This window comes from Oncorhynchus keta, chromosome 20, assembly GCF_023373465.1.
Source record: "Oncorhynchus keta strain PuntledgeMale-10-30-2019 chromosome 20, Oket_V2, whole genome shotgun sequence".
Classification (NCBI taxonomy): Eukaryota; Metazoa; Chordata; class Actinopteri; order Salmoniformes; family Salmonidae; genus Oncorhynchus; species Oncorhynchus keta.
Genome location: NC_068440.1, coordinates 2,849,370 through 2,866,868, shown reverse-complemented (window position 1 = coordinate 2,866,868; position 17,499 = coordinate 2,849,370). Strand labels below are relative to the sequence as shown.

At 42.5% G+C, this 17,499-nt stretch overlaps 2 protein-coding genes across 3 annotated transcripts; both read left to right on the top strand.

Annotated features, from left to right (window-relative positions):
• The first annotated feature begins 2,632 nt into the window (after positions 1–2,632).
• On the top strand, positions 2,633–4,791 carry LOC118399153 (ly-6/neurotoxin-like protein 1). The gene is made up of 3 exons (XM_035794980.2): positions 2,633–2,823; positions 3,584–3,694; positions 4,277–4,791. The coding sequence occupies exons 1-3, from the start codon at positions 2,769–2,771 to the stop codon at positions 4,483–4,485; spliced, it is 375 nt and encodes a 124-aa protein (XP_035650873.1). The 5' UTR covers positions 2,633–2,768; the 3' UTR covers positions 4,486–4,791.
• A 1,004-nt stretch (positions 4,792–5,795) lies between these two features.
• Positions 5,796–14,895, top strand: LOC118399152 (chloride intracellular channel protein 1-like). Of its 2 annotated transcripts, none has more exons than XM_035794979.2 (7): positions 5,796–6,186; positions 6,495–6,573; positions 7,503–7,612; positions 8,507–8,632; positions 8,953–9,059; positions 11,584–11,634; positions 12,224–14,895. In XM_035794979.2, the coding sequence occupies exons 2-7, from the start codon at positions 6,532–6,534 to the stop codon at positions 12,370–12,372; spliced, it is 585 nt and encodes a 194-aa protein (XP_035650872.1). In that variant the 5' UTR covers positions 5,796–6,186; positions 6,495–6,531; the 3' UTR covers positions 12,373–14,895. The 2 variants fall into 2 exon arrangements, with proteins under 2 accessions (XP_035650872.1, XP_035650870.1); XM_035794977.2 differs by having other exon boundaries at positions 5,800–6,186; positions 11,453–11,634.
• Positions 14,896–17,499: the final 2,604 nt, after the last annotated feature.

Genomic DNA, 17,499 nt, shown 5'->3' with positions numbered 1-17,499 from the left:
AATCTTGTTTCTGAGAGTCTTTAGGTGCCTTTTGGCATACTCCAAGCGGGCTGTCATGTGCCTTGTATTGAGGAGTGGCCACTCTACCGTCTGACCACTCTACCATAAAGGCCTGATTGGTGGAGTGTTGCAGAGGTAGTTGTCCTGCTGGAAGGTTCTCCCATCTCCACAGAGGAACTCTAGAGCTCTGTCAGAGTGACCATCAGGATCACCTCCCTGACCAAGGCCCTTCTCCCCAGAATGGTCAGTTTGGCCGGGCGGCCAGCTCTAGGAAAAGTCTTGGTGGTTGGAAACTTCTTTAATTTAAGAATGATGGAGGCCACTGTGTTCTTGGGGACCTTCAATGCTGCCGATACGTTTTGGTAACCTTCCCCAGATATGTGCATCAACACAATTCTGTCTCAGAGCTCTGCGGACAATTCCTTTGACCTCATGGCTTGGTTTTTGCTCTGACATGCACAGTCAACTGTGGGGCCTTATATAGACAGGTGTGTGCCTTTCCAAATCATGTCCAATCAATTGAATTTACCACAGGTGGACTCCAATCAAGTTGTAGAAATATCTCAAGGATGATCAATGGAAACAGGATGCACCTGAGCTCAATTTCGAGTCTCATAGCAAAGGGTCTGAATACTTATGTAAATAAAGTATTTAGGTTATTAATTTTACTAAATATGCAACAATTTTTAAAAACCTGTTTTTCGATTTGTCATTTTGGGGAATTGTGTATAGATTGCTGATTAAAAAAAATATTTAATCCATTTTAGAAAAAGGCTGTAATGTAACAAACTGTGGAAAGGGTAAAGGGGTCTGAATACTTTCCGAAGGCACTGTACATCACAAGAAAGAGAAGAAAGACATCATTTGGATGGGTGTGCATTTTTTGTAGAATTGAAAAAAAAGTAATAATTAAATGCAGTTGAAATGTTTACAAATTATGCTCTGAAATGAAAGCAACTTCCGAAAATGAACATTCGGATGATAGTAATACTATGTCTGATCTCGCAGACAATGTAAAGTATGTATAGATAGGTGTTATTTTTATAGCCAAGTCTATTGATTTTTAATCTGAAACTATCCTGCTATTGACACACCTGTTGAATTATGCGACAGAACGTAAACAACAACAGTAATTAATGAGGCAGACTAGACAGCGCTGGTGAGTGCAGGTAGGCATAGATTAGTGGAGATGGTGGGAGGACCTATAGGAGGACAGGCTCATTGTAATGGCTGGAATGGAATTATTGGAACGGTGTCAAACATGGTTTCCTTATTTGTTTGATAGCGTTCCATTCATTCCATTCCAGCCATTACAATGAGATAGTTTTTGGTGGTTGCGTCATGATGACAGCAATCTTATTTGTTTCTCTCCTTTTGTTCTCCTTCTCACCATCTTTCTCATCCATCCATCTCACAGCAGAGTCTCTGCATCGTAACACATGTTCTATGGGGATCACCAGCCTTTGTCTGTTTGGTACAAATACAACATGTAGCACCTCAGAGCCCAACTGCTAGAGCGGACAAGCAGGTACTGACCCTGTGGTTTCATCCAAGTAGAAGGCTACAATAAAAATAAGAAAAATAATTCTTAGCTTATGTAAGTGTCATTTTTTGATAATTACTGTGTCATTTCTCAGTTAACCTAGCAATTTGTGTACTGTTAAATAAAGTGCACGCCAAACAAAAAATACCTGTATTTACAATTGCTCCTGCTTTATTCCTTCTTCATTTATTGTTCAACATCAGTAGCATCCTGAACATCACGTGCAAGGGCTGCATGGCCACAGCTTCCTGTAACACCACATTCACTGCTAGCATCTAGGAGCCGGCTACACCATCTCACAAACCTGCTGCAGCACCAACCCGAGCAACGTGGCAGGCTGCCGGAGCCATCCAACTAACTCTCACCGTGGCCCCTGGTGCCACCCTGGTGGCCATCTGGCCTTCGACCTCGACAAACTATTCACAATAAGGACACCTCCTCCATAGGTTTCCAGGTTTCCATTGAATGATGTTATTGTCGGTTGTAGTTCTTAGATACACAACACATTGAAAATGGTTTATTCTGGAAAAGACTACAATGTTTATTCAGACTAGTTTCACTCTAAGCTTTAGTTCCAAGTACCAATTCAAACTGGTTTTACTTCTAGGGCCTAGAATACTCAACATCCTACTGCAGCATCTGTATGAACAGTTAATCAATGTATGTACTTTACTGCATTCACATTTGGAACAGAGTCAGAGTCACTATTCACTTTTTAATGGAATAACTTCTCAACCATGTCACTATTACTGACCATTATCATACGTAGTGAGTTTCCCCATTGAGCATGTTGCTCTTTTATAGAGATAACCTTTCTATGTATTCTATGTGCAACAAGTAATCATACTGAATACACTTTCGAAAATATTTGCTACTACGAGACACTACATGGTGTATTTTTGTGTGTGTGTGAAAGGCTGGAGCAAATCATTCGAATCAAGACGCCAACTTAACTTTTTGACTGAGCATTTCAATGTGATGTAAATGATAAGATACTGTCTGCATTCCAGACTTCATTTCAGACAAATGTCCTCTCAGCACACTCATGGAAGACAATAAAACCTGCTATACTTCATTCTAGTCTCCATCTGCATCACACCTTTAGCAGGAAACTGGATGTTTCCCCATTCATTTGATTAGTGTTCTTTCCCGTCTCTATGAAGTGAATAGATTCTGAGAATAGGCCTCCTATTGACAACAACAAACACTACCCTCCTGCAAGAAGATGAAGAGTAATATTTTGATTGTGCTGACTGTCCTGGTGGTCTTCATAGCAGTGGGTAAGTCATATCAGCTTCTTCTGTTCCTATGGCAATATTCAAAGACAGATACAGTAATAGGTTGTGATTTGATTAGTTTAGGTTTTTCGCAAATCCTGTACTAGGTGCTTTTATTTTCTAAGGTTATAAAAGTGTAATATGATATGATGGTAGACATCTGTGGGATGCATGCCACATATTCTGTACAGAACAAAGGAGTTTGAAGAACCTGAGAGTGCTTTCTATTGTTTTAGTCTGATTACCAGTAATAATGATGCGTATTTTCCATGGGCACCGAGGCCATTCTTATACTGTATGACAAGTTTAGTCTCCTGTGGTAGCAGTACCTTCAATAATAAGAGGATATTGACTCTATTGTAATGACTGAACCACATTTTACTGGCAAACTTGTAGATAAGACAAGCCACTAAGCACACTTCTAGTTTCAGGGCTGCATTGTGTGTACAACATCAATTTACACAGTATACAATCAACCATTCATTTTCATATATATATATATATATATATATATATATATATATACCTGATACCAATACATACTGTGAATTTCTAAACATGTACGTTTCAGCATTTTATTGTGAATTGCTGGGTGAGTTATAGGTATGACATCAATCTGTGTTCTTTCATTCTTCCACCTGATGCCACTCATGACGTTCAGGTGCTCCTATCTACCTACTGTATCATTGTTTGTGTCGTGTTGTATTGTGTTGAACTGCACATGATTCATCCACTTCTCTTGCCTCTCCTCCATGTTCCACAGCCCAGTCCTTGACCTGTAAGCAGTGCAATGTGGGGGTCTTTGGGACATGTTTCTTTCCCACAAACATAGTGTGTGACAACTCCACTCTCAACTGCTTCACCGGAGAAGCAAGTAAGGAAACCTGTACATAAAGACTTGTGAATATGCAATGAATTAGCATTCACTGAGTGTACAAAACATTAGGGACGCCTTCATAATATTGAGTTGCAACCACTTTTACCCTCAGGACAGCCTCAATTCTTCCGGGCATGGACTCTATAAGGTGTCGAAAGCTTTCCAAAGGGATGCTGGCCCATGTTGACTCTAATGCTTCCCACAATTGTGTCAAGTTGGCTGGATGTCCTTTGGGGGGTAGATCATTCTTGATACACACAGGAAACTGTTGAGCATGAAAAATCCAGCAGCGTTGCATTTCTTGACACACTCAAACTAGCGTGCCTGGCACCTACTATCATACCCTGTTAAAAGGCACTTAAATCTTTTGTCTTGCCCTCTAAATGGCACACATACGCAATCCATGTCTCAATTGTATCAGTGCAATTGAGTCCTCCCCTTCATCTATACTGATTGAAGTGGATTTAACAAATGACCTGAATAAGGGATCATAGCCTTCATCTGGATTCACCAGGTCAGTCTGTGTCATGGAAAGAGCATGTTTTCCTAACGTTTTGTTCTAAATCTCATTCCATCTAGAATTCAATGCCACTGGGTTTCTGACACTCCACACCCGTGGTTGTCTGGACTCAGACCTGTGTGGCAAGACCATCACTGCAACCATCTTTAGTGCTGGTGTCACGAGCAGCTCCTCATGCTGCCAGAAAGACCTGTGTAACGGGGCCAGCTCCGTCCAGGTCTCTGTGACTGTGGCACTCAGCGCCGCCCTGGTGGCCTGGGGTGTTTAGACTGGACAAACAATGACTTCTGTTCACAGTATTGTTTAAACCTGTTACACTTCTGTTCACACTGTTTAAACCGGTTTCAGACTACTTTGTCTCCATCCTCTATTAACTAGGTTTGGCAACAGTGAGCTCAGAATTGTTCTTAAACTCCTCATCTATTTTAATAACATTTATCAACTGAATAATACTTGCAACTATGATACGCAACAACTTGAAGTGCACTACTCTACTTCCACTACTCTACTGAACACACATACCAATGCTGTAATATTATTCTGAATAATAAAGGAATTAAGTTGTGTCACAAAACGGGGGGAAAAAAGGTGCTGTTTTTCATTGTTTGACAAAATAATGTCCTCTACACTTTTATATTCAGACATTTTCATTGAGAATGTACTGTTTGGACAAAATTCTGAAACAATAATGGATGTTTGCATGATAATAAGTTGAACAAATACTGCTTTAGTTAGGAGGCTGCCAATCTGTCAAACATAAGAAACTGTAACTGTAAAAGATTTATGGTCAAATAAATTCAAGACAAACTTATACATCTAGGGTTAGGGTTAGGCTATGGCTCAGGTAAGGGTTGAGCCGGTGTGTGGACATCAAGCTAGTGTCAGTGTGCATCATTTGGGTGTCTATTCACATTAGCCTACGTTTATGTGTCTTCTACAGTAGGAGATTCCACCCTGACACCATAGGCAGCCGAACTCAGCTGGCAGACAGGCTGATGGAATCCTTCTCCACCCGGTTTCCCAGCAACTCACTTTCAAACCAATAGCGCCATCAAGTGCATGAGAGAGACGAAAGCACATTGGTGAATCGACGACTCGGCCCGATGCTGTCAAATGTCCAGAAAATAGTACTTAAATTAGATGACTGGTGGGTTTGATTTCAGATTCAGTGTGGTTCTACCACACCAAACACCTACATATGCATATTTAAATATAAGCACGTCAATATATATACGCACCTCTCATTGATCCCAAAGGCCAGATTTAAACATATCATCTGTTTCCCCTGATGAATGTAATTGTATGTACACATCATGGAATAACAATGGTATTATTTATAGTAGCTTGTGTTTTATACCCTTCTGGCACAGAGCATATCAACGTGAATAAACCCACCCAAGTGTCATGATATCACAATATTCCAGGAAATGGAATTAGTCCAATATTAAAATATGTAGATAATTGTCTACCTACATAATGACACATTTCAGAAAAAGAATACACCAGAACACCTGATTAAGTGTCACACAACACCTTCAAAGGTCTGTTACATAAGCTTATCACTGACGCTTGAGTGCCTGGCCCGATGAGCAGACAACCGACATTTAAATATATTCATAATATCGCGGTCTGCCGGTCTTTGGGCTAGTACAGGTGCAATTCCTTCCACGTTGTGTAGGCTTCTTTTTGATTTCATAACCCAAATTGCATAGATGACCTACTATAGACTAACGGAATAGTTGGGAACATGTAATTACACCTTCCCTTCTTCGCCCCTCTCTTTTCCACATCTCTCTCACGTACACACACAATCGGTGGAGTTGAGTCGGCTAGGTTAACATCACTCGTTGCTAGTTGAGTGTTGGCTTCCACCATCAGGAAATGGAGGAATGCGTGTGTAGCGAGCGACACAGAGGGAGGGGAAACTGACAAGACGTTTACTGCAAGTCCCACACAGAACTTGAGCGAGGTAAGGAAATCATTAATTTGTTACAATTTAGACTACATTCTCACTCAACCAAATCTCTTGGAAGGTTGCTATTAAGTCATAACGGTTTACAGTAAGACCTTATTTTCGGATGTTTGTTTTGTATTCGTTTATATAAACTACAGAATATGTCTTGTCATAGCAGATGGTGCGGTCAAGCCCTTGGTCGACATTCGGGTTGCTGTGTATTGTTGAAATTAACCGAATAGGCCTATAAAAAAATGTGTGTAATACTGCACATTGACAGTTGTTTCCCCTCCCAAAACTAAACTGCCCTGTGTCACATTTAGGTCTCCCAGTTCCAGCGGCAACACTTGAAACAAAAAGATGAGTGACGAAAATAGACTTCAAGTTGAACTTTTTGTGAAGGTAAGCGACGTCATCAAATCCATCTTGCTCTGACATGCATAATCATACGTTGGACAAGTTACTTTGTAAACAATGCACCATTACATTACGCTATCAACATGTCACTATGTGGTAGCCTACCTACAGTGTCATCTATTTTACTGAAACATCATAAAATGGCCCAAGCATTTCTAAAACAAGATTACCTATCGGTGAGTAAAGTCAACTGTTGTCACTGGTCCTTCGCGGAATTTGTTCAAAGACTGAATGCCTAGAGAAGGCCTAATGGCTTTCATAGTAGGCAATAGCCTATATTTAACAAGATGGAATAACATTAGGATATTTATTAACAGAAGCTATGCCTATTGCTGCACTCCATTTGGCACTTCAATTGAATGGCCAGAAAATGTACTAATCTTATTAAATGTACATTAAGATAATACATACTGGCCAGAGCAGCCCAGGGGTGTGGTCATTCGGAGGAAATGATCCAATATAAAAATTGTTTTTCCTGCTCTCATGGTCCTTCATGGCCTATAATGATTTCTCTGTGTGAATATGTAGATGTGTAAATTTGTTTTGTTCATGTATAAAAGATGTTCTTCTGGTAGCAGCTTAAAATGCTGACTTGTCCATTTCCCCACCATTCTAATTTCAAGAGACCCACAGTCCCTACTCTTTCACACATTGCATTGTATATTTGAGTAAAACCGTTTAATTCCTTCTATGAAGACATTTGAACTACACACATTATTGTCAATTCCATTCTCACTCACTTTACATGTTACATCGAAGCCAAGTACATTTCAAAATTATTTTGCTTATGTGGGCAATATTTATGTTTAGAATTCATCTAAAACCATGTGTTCCCTGTTTGATTTCCCCTATTGATCTTCTGTATTCTTGTTTGGAAGAATGACCATAATATAAGGACTTATACCCCATTCTAGGCAGGCAGTGATGGCCAGAGCATTGGCAACTGTCCATTCTCCCAGCGCCTCTTCATGGTGCTGTGGCTCAAAGGAGTCACTTTCAACGTCACCACCGTGGACATGAAGAGGTCTAATGCCTATCAATCTGTATTTATGTTACATATACATTGATATTACATTTGCACATGTCTAAGCTACTATCTGTCTTTATACACCGTCTTGTACCCTTGAACCCATTGTACACTGAACAGAAGTATAAACGCAACATGTAACATGTTGGTCCCATGTTTCATGAGCTGAAATAAAAAATCGGGGAATGTTCCATACGCACAAAAAGCTCATTTTCTTTAACATTTTATGCACAAATTTGTTTAAATCCCTATTAATGAGCATTTCTCCTTTGCCGATATAATCCATCCACCTGACAGGTGTGGCATATCAAGAAGCTGGTTGAACAACATGATCATTACACAGGTGCACCTTGTGACGGGGGGCTGAGGAGTATTTCTGACTGCAATAAAAAAAACTTTTGTGGGGAAAAACTCATTCTGATTGGATGGGCCTGGCTCCCCAGGGGGTGGCTGCACCGCTGCCCAGTCATGTGAAATCCATAGATTAGGGCCTAATGAATTTATTTCATTTGACTGATTTCCTTATATGAACTGTAACTCAGTAAAATCTTTGTCATTGTTGCATGTTGTGTTTTATATTTTTGTTCAGCATAGTAAGACTTAAATCTTTTTTTTCTGTCACAAACGTATACATTTTTCACATTCACATACGCTCATATGTCTCTACCTTCTACCTCTTTCTCACTCCCTGTAATTCTGTCATTGTTGCAAATCAAATTTGATTTGTCACAAACGCCAAATACAACAGGTGTAGTAGACCTTACAGTGAAATGCTTACTTACAAGACCTTGACCGACAATGCAGTTTTAGGAAAAATACAAGAAAATAAGCAACAAAAGTAACAAGAGAGCATTCCTGTTTGTTCCTCTGTCATTTTCTGTCTCTTGATAGGAAACCAGAGATCCTTAAGGACCTGGCCCCTGGTGCTCAGCCCCCCTTCCTGCTCTACGGGACGGAGGTGAAAACCGACACCAACAAGATAGAAGAGTTCCTGGAGGAGAACCTGTCCCCTCCAAAGTAATCACTCCTTCCATCATTTTATCCTTCTATCCATCCTCTGATCATACCATCAGACAGTTATGTTGCTACTGTGTATCAAGCAAAGTTTCATACCCTTCCACGTCTATGTTACATGTGCCGTTGTTGTGTTGAAGAATCATTTGTATCTGTTGTTTGCCTCTGTCGAGTATGTTGATCGTTTATGTACATGCATGAAGGCTTTTGATACTTTATATTTTTAACATTCGTATTTATGTTCCTCTCTGGAAGAGAATATGTTTTCCTCGAGATACCTCACTGACTGACATGTTTTATGCCTCCCCAACCCCCTCCCACAGATACCCCCGCCTGGCTTCCAGGAACCCTGAGTCTAACACAGCCGGCCTAGACGTGTTCTCCAAGTTCTCAGCCTACATCAAGAATTCAAACCCCCAGCTCAATGACAGTGAGTGACAATGACAAATCAGGATGAACTGAGCCCGACCCTTCATGTACAACAACATTGTTGCATGCTAGCAAGCACTAGGGCCGGGACGATACCAGTACCACGATTGTGGCAAGGAAACAAAACGGATGTAACTTATTTCGGAACCCTAATATTGTAAACAAACATCATTATGTTGTCATCGAGAGACACACTGATTTGTTTTCCAAGCTATAGCATACAACATTTTATATACTGTACATCAGGTTTTTAAATGACCAAAGAGTTTGGCCTGCTTCGTGTTTTCATTTTTTCCATGGAAAAAAATATTGCAATACTGGTATCGTCACAAGCACCTGCATGAAGCTCCCACAATCTGTCTCTGTTTTCCAAAACAGCAGGGAATGTCTTTGTTAATGGCATTATGCTCTGAGCTTGGCGTCTCTTCACAAAGCGGTCGCATGTTGTCTTGTATTTTTAGCAGCTCTTTCACGCTCTACTCAGATGAGCAATTGTCATGTGCAAAGATTCAAAAGGACATTTTAAATGACTCTAGTTCAACAATTTACAACTGTGCCTCAAATCCTTTAAACTATGTATTTTGTTTTGATTCAAATAATGTTGTAATGACATTAGCATACAGGGCATTTGGACAGTATTCAGACCCCTTGACTTTTTCCACATTTTGTTACGTTACTGCCTTATTCTAAAATGTATCCAATTGTTTTTCCCCCTCGTCAATCTACGCACAATACCCCATAATGACAAAGCAAACACAGGTTTTTAGAAACGTGAAAAATGTAAGTATTCCATTCACATAAGTATTCAGACTCTTTACTCAGGACTTTGTTGAAGCACCTTTGGCAGCAATATCAGCCTCAAGTCTTCTTGGGTATGACGCTACAAGCTTGGCACACCTGTATTTGAGGAGTTTCTCCCATTCTTCTCTGCATATCCTCTCAAAACTGTGAGGTTGAATGGTAAGCGTTGCTGCACAGCTATTTTCAGGTCTCTCCAGACGATTGGGTTCATGTCCGGGCTCTGGCTGGGTCACTCAAGGACATGCAGAGACTTGTCCCGAAGCCACTCCTACGTTGTCTTGGCTGTGTGCTTAGGGTCATTGTCCTGTTGTAAGGTGAACCTTTGCCCCAGTCTGAGGTCCTGAGCGCTCTGGAGCAGGTTTTCATCAATGTTCTCCCTGTACTTTGCTCGTTCATCTTTACTTCAATCCTGACTAGTCTCCCAGTCCCTGTCGCTGGTAAACATCCCACAGCATGCTTCACCGCAGGTATGGTGCCAGGTTTCCTCCAGATGTGATGCTTGGCATTCAGGCCAAAGAGCTCAATCTTGGATTCATCAGACCAGAGAATCTCCAAGTGGGCCGCCATGTGCCTTTTACTGAGGAGTGGCATCCGTCTGACCACTCTACCATAAAGTTCTGATTGGTGAAGTGCTGCAGGGATGGTTGTCCTTCTGGAAGGTTCTCCCATCTCCACAGAGGAACTCTGGATCTCTGTCAGAGTGACCATCGGGTTCTTGGTGACCTCCCTGACCAAAGCCTTTCTCGCCCGATTGTTCAGTTTGGCTGGGCAGCCAGCTCTAGAAAGAGTCTTGGTGGTTCAAAACGTCTTCCATTTAAGAATGATGGAGGCAAATGTGTTCTTGGGGACTTTCAATGCTGCAGAAATTATTTGGTACCCTTCCCCAGATCTGTGCCTCGACATAATCTTGTCTCGGAGCTCTATGGACAATTCCTTCGACCTCATGACTTGGTTTTTGTTCTGACATGCACTGTCAACTGTGGGACCTCATAAAGACAGGTGTGTGTCTTTCCAAATCATGTCCAAAAAATTGAATTTCCCACAGGTGGACGCCAATCAAGTTGTAGAACCATCTCAAGGATGATCATTGGAAACAGGATGCACCTTAGCTCAATTTTGAGTCTCATAGAAAAGGGTCTGAATACTTACGTAAAATAAGGTATTTCTGTTTTTTATTTTTAATACATTTGCAAATGTTTATATAAACCTGTTTTTGCTTGGTCATTATGGGGTATTGTTTTTAGATTGATGAGGAATATTTTTTATTTATAAACTGGGTTGTTCACCCATGAATGCTGATTGGCTGACAGCCGTGGTATATCAGGCCGTATACCACGGGTATGTCTGAATACTTTCCGGATGCACCATATATATAGAATAGTAATTATATTTCTATGAGTCATATTGTTTCATGGTGCAGCACATTCAATTCCTTCTTTCAGAGGTTTGTTTCAGTCTAATCACAGGGAGCTCAATGAAGGCTTTGCTTGCTTGATACTACTGAGGAGCTTTACCTTTGCTCGTACTACAGTTTATGTACGCGTTTCAGTCTTAATCCATGTGTTGTACTTTGTGTGTTCTCTGCACGGTCAGACCTAGAGAAAGGCTTGCTCAAGGCACTGAATAAGCTAGACAAATACCTTGGCTCCCCACTTCCTGACGAGATTGATGAGAATAGTGCTGATGATGTCACTTCCTCCTCCCGTCCCTTCCTGGATGGGCAGGTCCTCACTCTGGCCGACTGCAACTTGCTTCCCAAGCTGAACATTGTCAAGGTAATCCTTTGTTTAAGCCCTGCTTGTGGCCTAGCGTGAAGTCTATAATCAAATCAGTATTAATTGAGGTTGGTGGACCACTTGTTTGCTAAATGTTCCCACATGTACAGTAATAACTTCAGTGAAAACTGCAAAGTAAGATCACAAGGATATATTAGCATTAGTGTTCAGGCAGATCCAATGGGCCTTTTGATCATTATTGTTTGGACTACAAACGCACAATTATATTTATTGGCTATAACGGTTACCTTTCTTGTCTTAGCTTTTTTGTATGTTACTTTTTGTTTGGTTATTCAGTGGCCACGTGTATTCAGAATCACTTTTATTCACCAAATACATTTGCATGTACAAGAATTGACTCAGTGAAATGGTGCTGCCACAATAAACAGAATATACAGACGGACAATAAGCAGAATATACAGACTAAATATATTGACGCAGAATTTACACACTGAAGCTAAAAGCCAGAAAGTACAGATTACACTATGAACACTATAAGCACCATTAGAACTATGCATGTAGAGATGTATGAATAAAAACTATTTTTACAGGATGATGTAAAAATAGTTTCTCTCTGTCTAACCCGAAGGTGGTGTGTCTGAAGTATCGCACTTTCTCCATCCCCAAGTCTCTCTCCAACCTGTGGCGGTACCTGGATGCTGCGTACGCCCACGAGGAGTTCTCCTCTACCTGCCCCAACGACACAGAGATACACATCGCCTACTCAGCCGTGGCTAAAGCACTTAAGTAGGAGGACAAGGAGATCCCATCAGTCACACACACACCAGCAAATACACACATATCTGATCAGATATCCTAGACACACTCACCAATGCACTCACACATACAGGCACTCCCTCAGACACACGCACACCATTCCAACAGTCTTTCTTGAGAACAGGAAATCAATATCACTGTAAGATCAAGTTGAACATTTTTCATTGGCCTCTTAAGAGTTTGTGAAACTCTCTGAGGCGTATTTAAAAAAAAACATTTACCTTTATTTAACCAGGCAAGTCAGTTAGGAACAAATTCTTATTTTAATGACGGCCTAGGAACAGTGGGTTAACTGCCTGTTCAGGGGCAGAATGACAGATTTGTACCTTGTCAGCTCAGGGGTTTGAACTTGCAACCTTCCGGTTACTAGTCCAACACTCTAACCACTAGGCTACCATAGTTTATGGTTCACTTTTTGTCACGTGGCACATCCACTGTTAATACTGTGTATTCAGGGGCAGTTTACACACAGTTAAAGTTGTATACACGGGCAGTCGGTTACATATGGTTGCATCCAACTGAACGTATAGTAGTCTGCTCAGTCTCTATGATTAATTCTGCACTGCATACATTGCCACGTTACCCCCTATTAGTTTCCATCTCTCGGCCAAGCCATAAAAAAAACTGTTCCTGTTGTGATCACACACAGATACGCATACCTAGACCAGTTTAACTGCTACCTGCAGCTGAAAGAGAGAGGTTAGTTATAGGCGTGTCTACAATTATACATTATTACCAACATATTATTACAGTGTTGATATATTGTTCAGGGCAAACAGCCGTTAACAGGGTGGATGACATGGTCAGTTTGAACCAGTCATTTTATACATGCTAAATGGTCAGAAGTTAGGCTCAGGGAACGGGAAAGCAGGTCTTGGGCCAATTGGGGCACACTATACAGAGGTGTTTCTCAGCACACATTTATCCACACAGAAAACGATTTCAACAGATCTCGGCTTCTCCTTTCTCCGGCTTGTAGCGCTGTGAAGGGTTTATCAAGCTTATGTCCCCATTGTAAGGCTCTTTTGCTAGTGAATCAACTCAAATTGTATTTGTCACATGGGCTGAATACAACAGGTCTGTAGACCTTACAGTGAAATGCTTACTTTACACGCCCTTCACCAACAATGCAGTTTTAAGAAAATACCTTTAAAAAAAAGTCAAGAGAATAAAATAACAAATAATTAAAGATCGGCAGTAAAAAAAACAATTGCGAGGCTATATACAGGGGGTAATTCAAAGTGAAGGATATTTTTGATACAATAAAAAAAAAACTGTGAGAGGCTCATATTGCAGAGGAGTTGAGTTACTCCAGACAAAGTAATATGGCTATTTTCGCTGCTTTATGTGAACTTTAGGTTATTGAGGAAGTACTTGACTCTGTATGGCCTTGAGGCACCAAGCCAGTTCAGTCATGTTTCACTGTAAATCTGAAGGAAAACTACAGGATGTAATGCAGACGTGCACACACCTCCTCGCATGACTAAACCATAAACGTCACATTCATACAAATTTGAGATGCTCTTTGCATAGATAACTGAAACTGAAATCTCCAAGGGGAGAATGCTACGGGGTTGTGAGTTTGTACTCTTTGATATGGTTAATGACAATGGAAGACTCAATTAAACTTGAAAAAAGAAAAGCGTTTGAACCTTTAGTGAGCCAAAGGAAGGGTTTTACTTGAGGCCTATTGAGGTGGGTGTTGTTTAGGTTGTTTAAATCGACAACACCTTTGAACCTACTACCGTCCTGTGCTTTGTAGTGCACACTTTGAAGTCTTCCATTTTACCAGTGACTTGAAATTCAGTCCCCTGGGAAAGAACTGGAAATATTTGTTTGGGTTCTATACAATACATATCAGCGTATCAAGTTCAGGGTTACAGCGTGATTGACATTTAAAGGCAATGTTCCGGCTTTAAAGGAGATTGTATTCACGCTATGCCGCTCAATCGGAAATGAGCTTTCTATAGTGCAAACTTCAGCGAAACAGATTGAATAGAGCGCTCAGACTGACTCATAGATGGTGCAGTCTCATGGTGCTGACTTAAGTGGATCAGCTTAAAACAGCCTTGTTTTAAGCTGATCCAATTTGAGTGTACAAAACCTTTGTGTACAAAACATTAGGAACACATGCTCTTTCCATGACATAGACTGACCAGGTGAATCCAGGTGAAAGCTCTGATCCCTTATTGATGTCACCTGTTAAATCCACTTCAGATCAGTGTAGATGAAGGGGAGGAGACAGGTTAAAGAAGGATTGGAGACAATTGAGACATGAAGTGCGGTGACATGCACAAAATAATATGATTATTGTGGATAGTCAAGTTAATATAGTAGTTTGCTTAAAACGTTTACATGCTTTGCAAGAATACCAATTTCCCTAATGATCCTGTTTACATGGACACATCTGAAGTCAGGCTACCTGATGGGACTTTTGATGAATGCAGAAAATAGCCAATCAAAATAAACATTCTACCACAGTAACCATGTTATTTTTGAGAAGACTATTATATTCTGAGTTCGGACACATAAAGTTTATGTGTGAAAGCTATTTATAAGATGCATACTTTCCGTTTTTAACAACTCACTTCACTCGCGTTTAAGATGGAGGCTTGCGCTACCGGTGCTGGCACATGCTCAGATCAAATACACCGCTAATAATTTGAAAGATTGCTCAGAAAACCAGTTGTTTTAATCGCCGTATGCTTACTTTGATTTTGACCTTACACCGATTAGGATAACCAGAGTAAGGGGTTTACATGACTAATGCCATATGTGGCCTTCTGCCATAATCAGTTTAATATCGAATGGTTAGGGGTGAATGGGCAAGACAAAAGATGTAAGTGCCTTTGAACGGGTATGGTAGTAGGTGCCTGGCGGACCTGTTTGAAGTGTGTCACAGTAAGTTCCCCGTCCACTCAGCCTACTAGCTCCCCGCCCACTCAGTCTACTAGTTCCCCGTCCACTCAGTCTACTAGTTCCCCGTACACTCAGTCTACTAGTTCCCCGTACACTCAGTCTACTAGTTCCCCGTCCACTCAGTTTACTAGTTCCCCGTCCACTCAGTCTACTGGTTCCCCATCCACTCAGCCTACTAGTTCCCCGCCCACTCAGTCTACTAGTTCCCCGCCCACTCAGCCTACTAGCTCCCAGCCCACTCAGCCTACTAGCTCTCAGCCTACTAGCTTCCCGCCCACTCAGCCTACTAGCTCCCCGCCCACTCAGCCTACTAGTTCCCCGCCCACTCAGCCTACTAGCTCCCCGCCCACTCAGTCTACTAGTTCCCCGTCCACTCAGTCTACTAGTTCCCCGTACACTCAGTCTACTAGTTCCCCGTACACTCAGTCTACTAGTTCCCCGTCCACTCAGTTTACTAGTTCCCCGTCCACTCAGTCTACTGGTTCCCCATCCACTCAGCCTACTAGTTCCCCGCCCACTCAGTCTACAGTTCCCCGCCCACTCAGCCTACTAGCTCCCAGCCCCCCAGCCTACAGCTCAGCCTACTAGCTTCCCGCCCCCAGCCTACTAGCTCAGCCCCTACTAGTTCCCCGCCCACTCAGCCTACTAGTTCCCCGCCCACTCAGCCTACTAGTTCCCCGCCCACTCAGCCTACTAGTTCCCCGCCCACTCAGCCTACTAGTTCCCCGCCCACTCAGCCCTCCCCGCCCACTCAGCCTACTAGCTCCCCGCCAACTCAGCCTACTAGCTCTCCGCCCACTCAGCCTACTAGTTCCCCGCCCACTCAGCCTACTAGCTCCCCGCCCACTCAGCCTACTAGTTCCCCGCCCACTCAGCCTACTAGTTCCCCGCCCACTCAGCCTACTAGCTCCCCGCCCACTCAGCCTACTAGTTCCCCGCCCACTCAGCCTACTAGTTCCCCGCCCACTCAGCCTACTAGCTCCCCGCCCACTCAGCCTACTAGTTCCCCGCCCACTCAGCCCACTAGCTCCCCGCCCACTCAGCCCACTAGTTCCCCGCCCACTCAGCCTACTAGCTCCCCGCCCACTCAGCCTACTAGTTCCCCGCCCACTCAGCCTACTAGCTCCCCGCCCACTCAGCCTACTAGTTCCCCGCCCACTCAGCCTACTAGCTCCCCGCCCACTCAGCCTACTAGTTCCCCGCCCACTCAGCCTACTAGTTCCCCGCCCACTCAGCCTACTAGTTCCCCGCCCACTCAGCCTACTAGTTCCCCGCCCACTCAGCCTACTAGCTCCCCGCCAACTCAGCCTACTAGCTCTCCGCCCACTCAGCCTACTAGTTCCCCGCCCACTCAGCCTACTAGTTCCCCGCCCACTCAGCCTACTAGCTCCCCGCCAACTCAGCCTACTAGCTCTCCGCCCACTCAGCCTACTAGTTCCCCGCCCACTCAGCCTACTAGCTCCCCGCCCACTCAGCCTACTAGTTCCCCGCCCACTCAGCCTACTAGCTCCCCGTCCACTCAGTGTATCTTTTCAGACTTACTGGTAGTTTGACATGAGAGAAAAAGTCATTTTTGTCCGATTTTGAGCATTTTTATCTGGAAAAAATATTTTGGGTGATGTTTTAGTCATTCAAAAGGCTTATTTTACATGGGAATCAGAATGGCTGCTCAGACCTTTAAGCCAAAGTTTCTTTGGAATTGACGGTGTCATTTACTGTTTACGCGTAAAATCACCTAGAGTGCATTGCCATTTGCAGCAATTTACTGTAAATAACTGTATTTTACTGTTAGCTTTATTGTATAATACTGTCAAAACAACAATCAAGTTTTACAGTGTTCTTTAGAGGGAAAATGTACAGTACTTACTATGACTGAGATATGTGGTTGTCCCACCTAGCTATCTTATTAAGATGAATGCACTAACTGTAAGTCGCTCTGGAGTCTGCTAAATGACAACAACAAAAATGGTTCAATGCATGTAAGAACTGCAAAGCTGCTGGGTTTTTCATGCTCACCACTTTCCCGTGTGTATCAAGAATGGTCCACCATCCAAAGGACAACCAGCCATCTTGAAACAATTGTGAGAAGCATTAGAGTCAACATGGGCCAGCATCCCTGTGGAACGCTTTCGACACCTTGTAGAGTCCATGCGCCGACAAATTGAGGCT

Bases quoted from the DNA above. Each gene is read 5' to 3' on its own strand.
- LOC118399153 (XM_035794980.2), top strand. From the start codon at position 2,769: ATGAAGAGTAATATTTTGATTGTGCTGACTGTCCTGGTGGTCTTCATA. The intron at 2,824-3,583 runs GTAAGTCATATC...CATGTTCCACAG, and splicing joins GGTGGTCTTCATAGCAGTGG to CCCAGTCCTTGACCTGTAAG. The intron at 3,695-4,276 runs GTAAGGAAACCT...CATTCCATCTAG, and splicing joins CTGCTTCACCGGAGAAGCAA to AATTCAATGCCACTGGGTTT.
- LOC118399152 (XM_035794977.2), top strand. From the start codon at position 6,532: ATGAGTGACGAAAATAGACTTCAAGTTGAACTTTTTGTGAAG. The intron at 7,613-8,506 runs GTCTAATGCCTA...GTCTCTTGATAG, and splicing joins ACCACCGTGGACATGAAGAG to GAAACCAGAGATCCTTAAGG. The intron at 8,633-8,952 runs GTAATCACTCCT...CCCCTCCCACAG, and splicing joins GAGAACCTGTCCCCTCCAAA to ATACCCCCGCCTGGCTTCCA.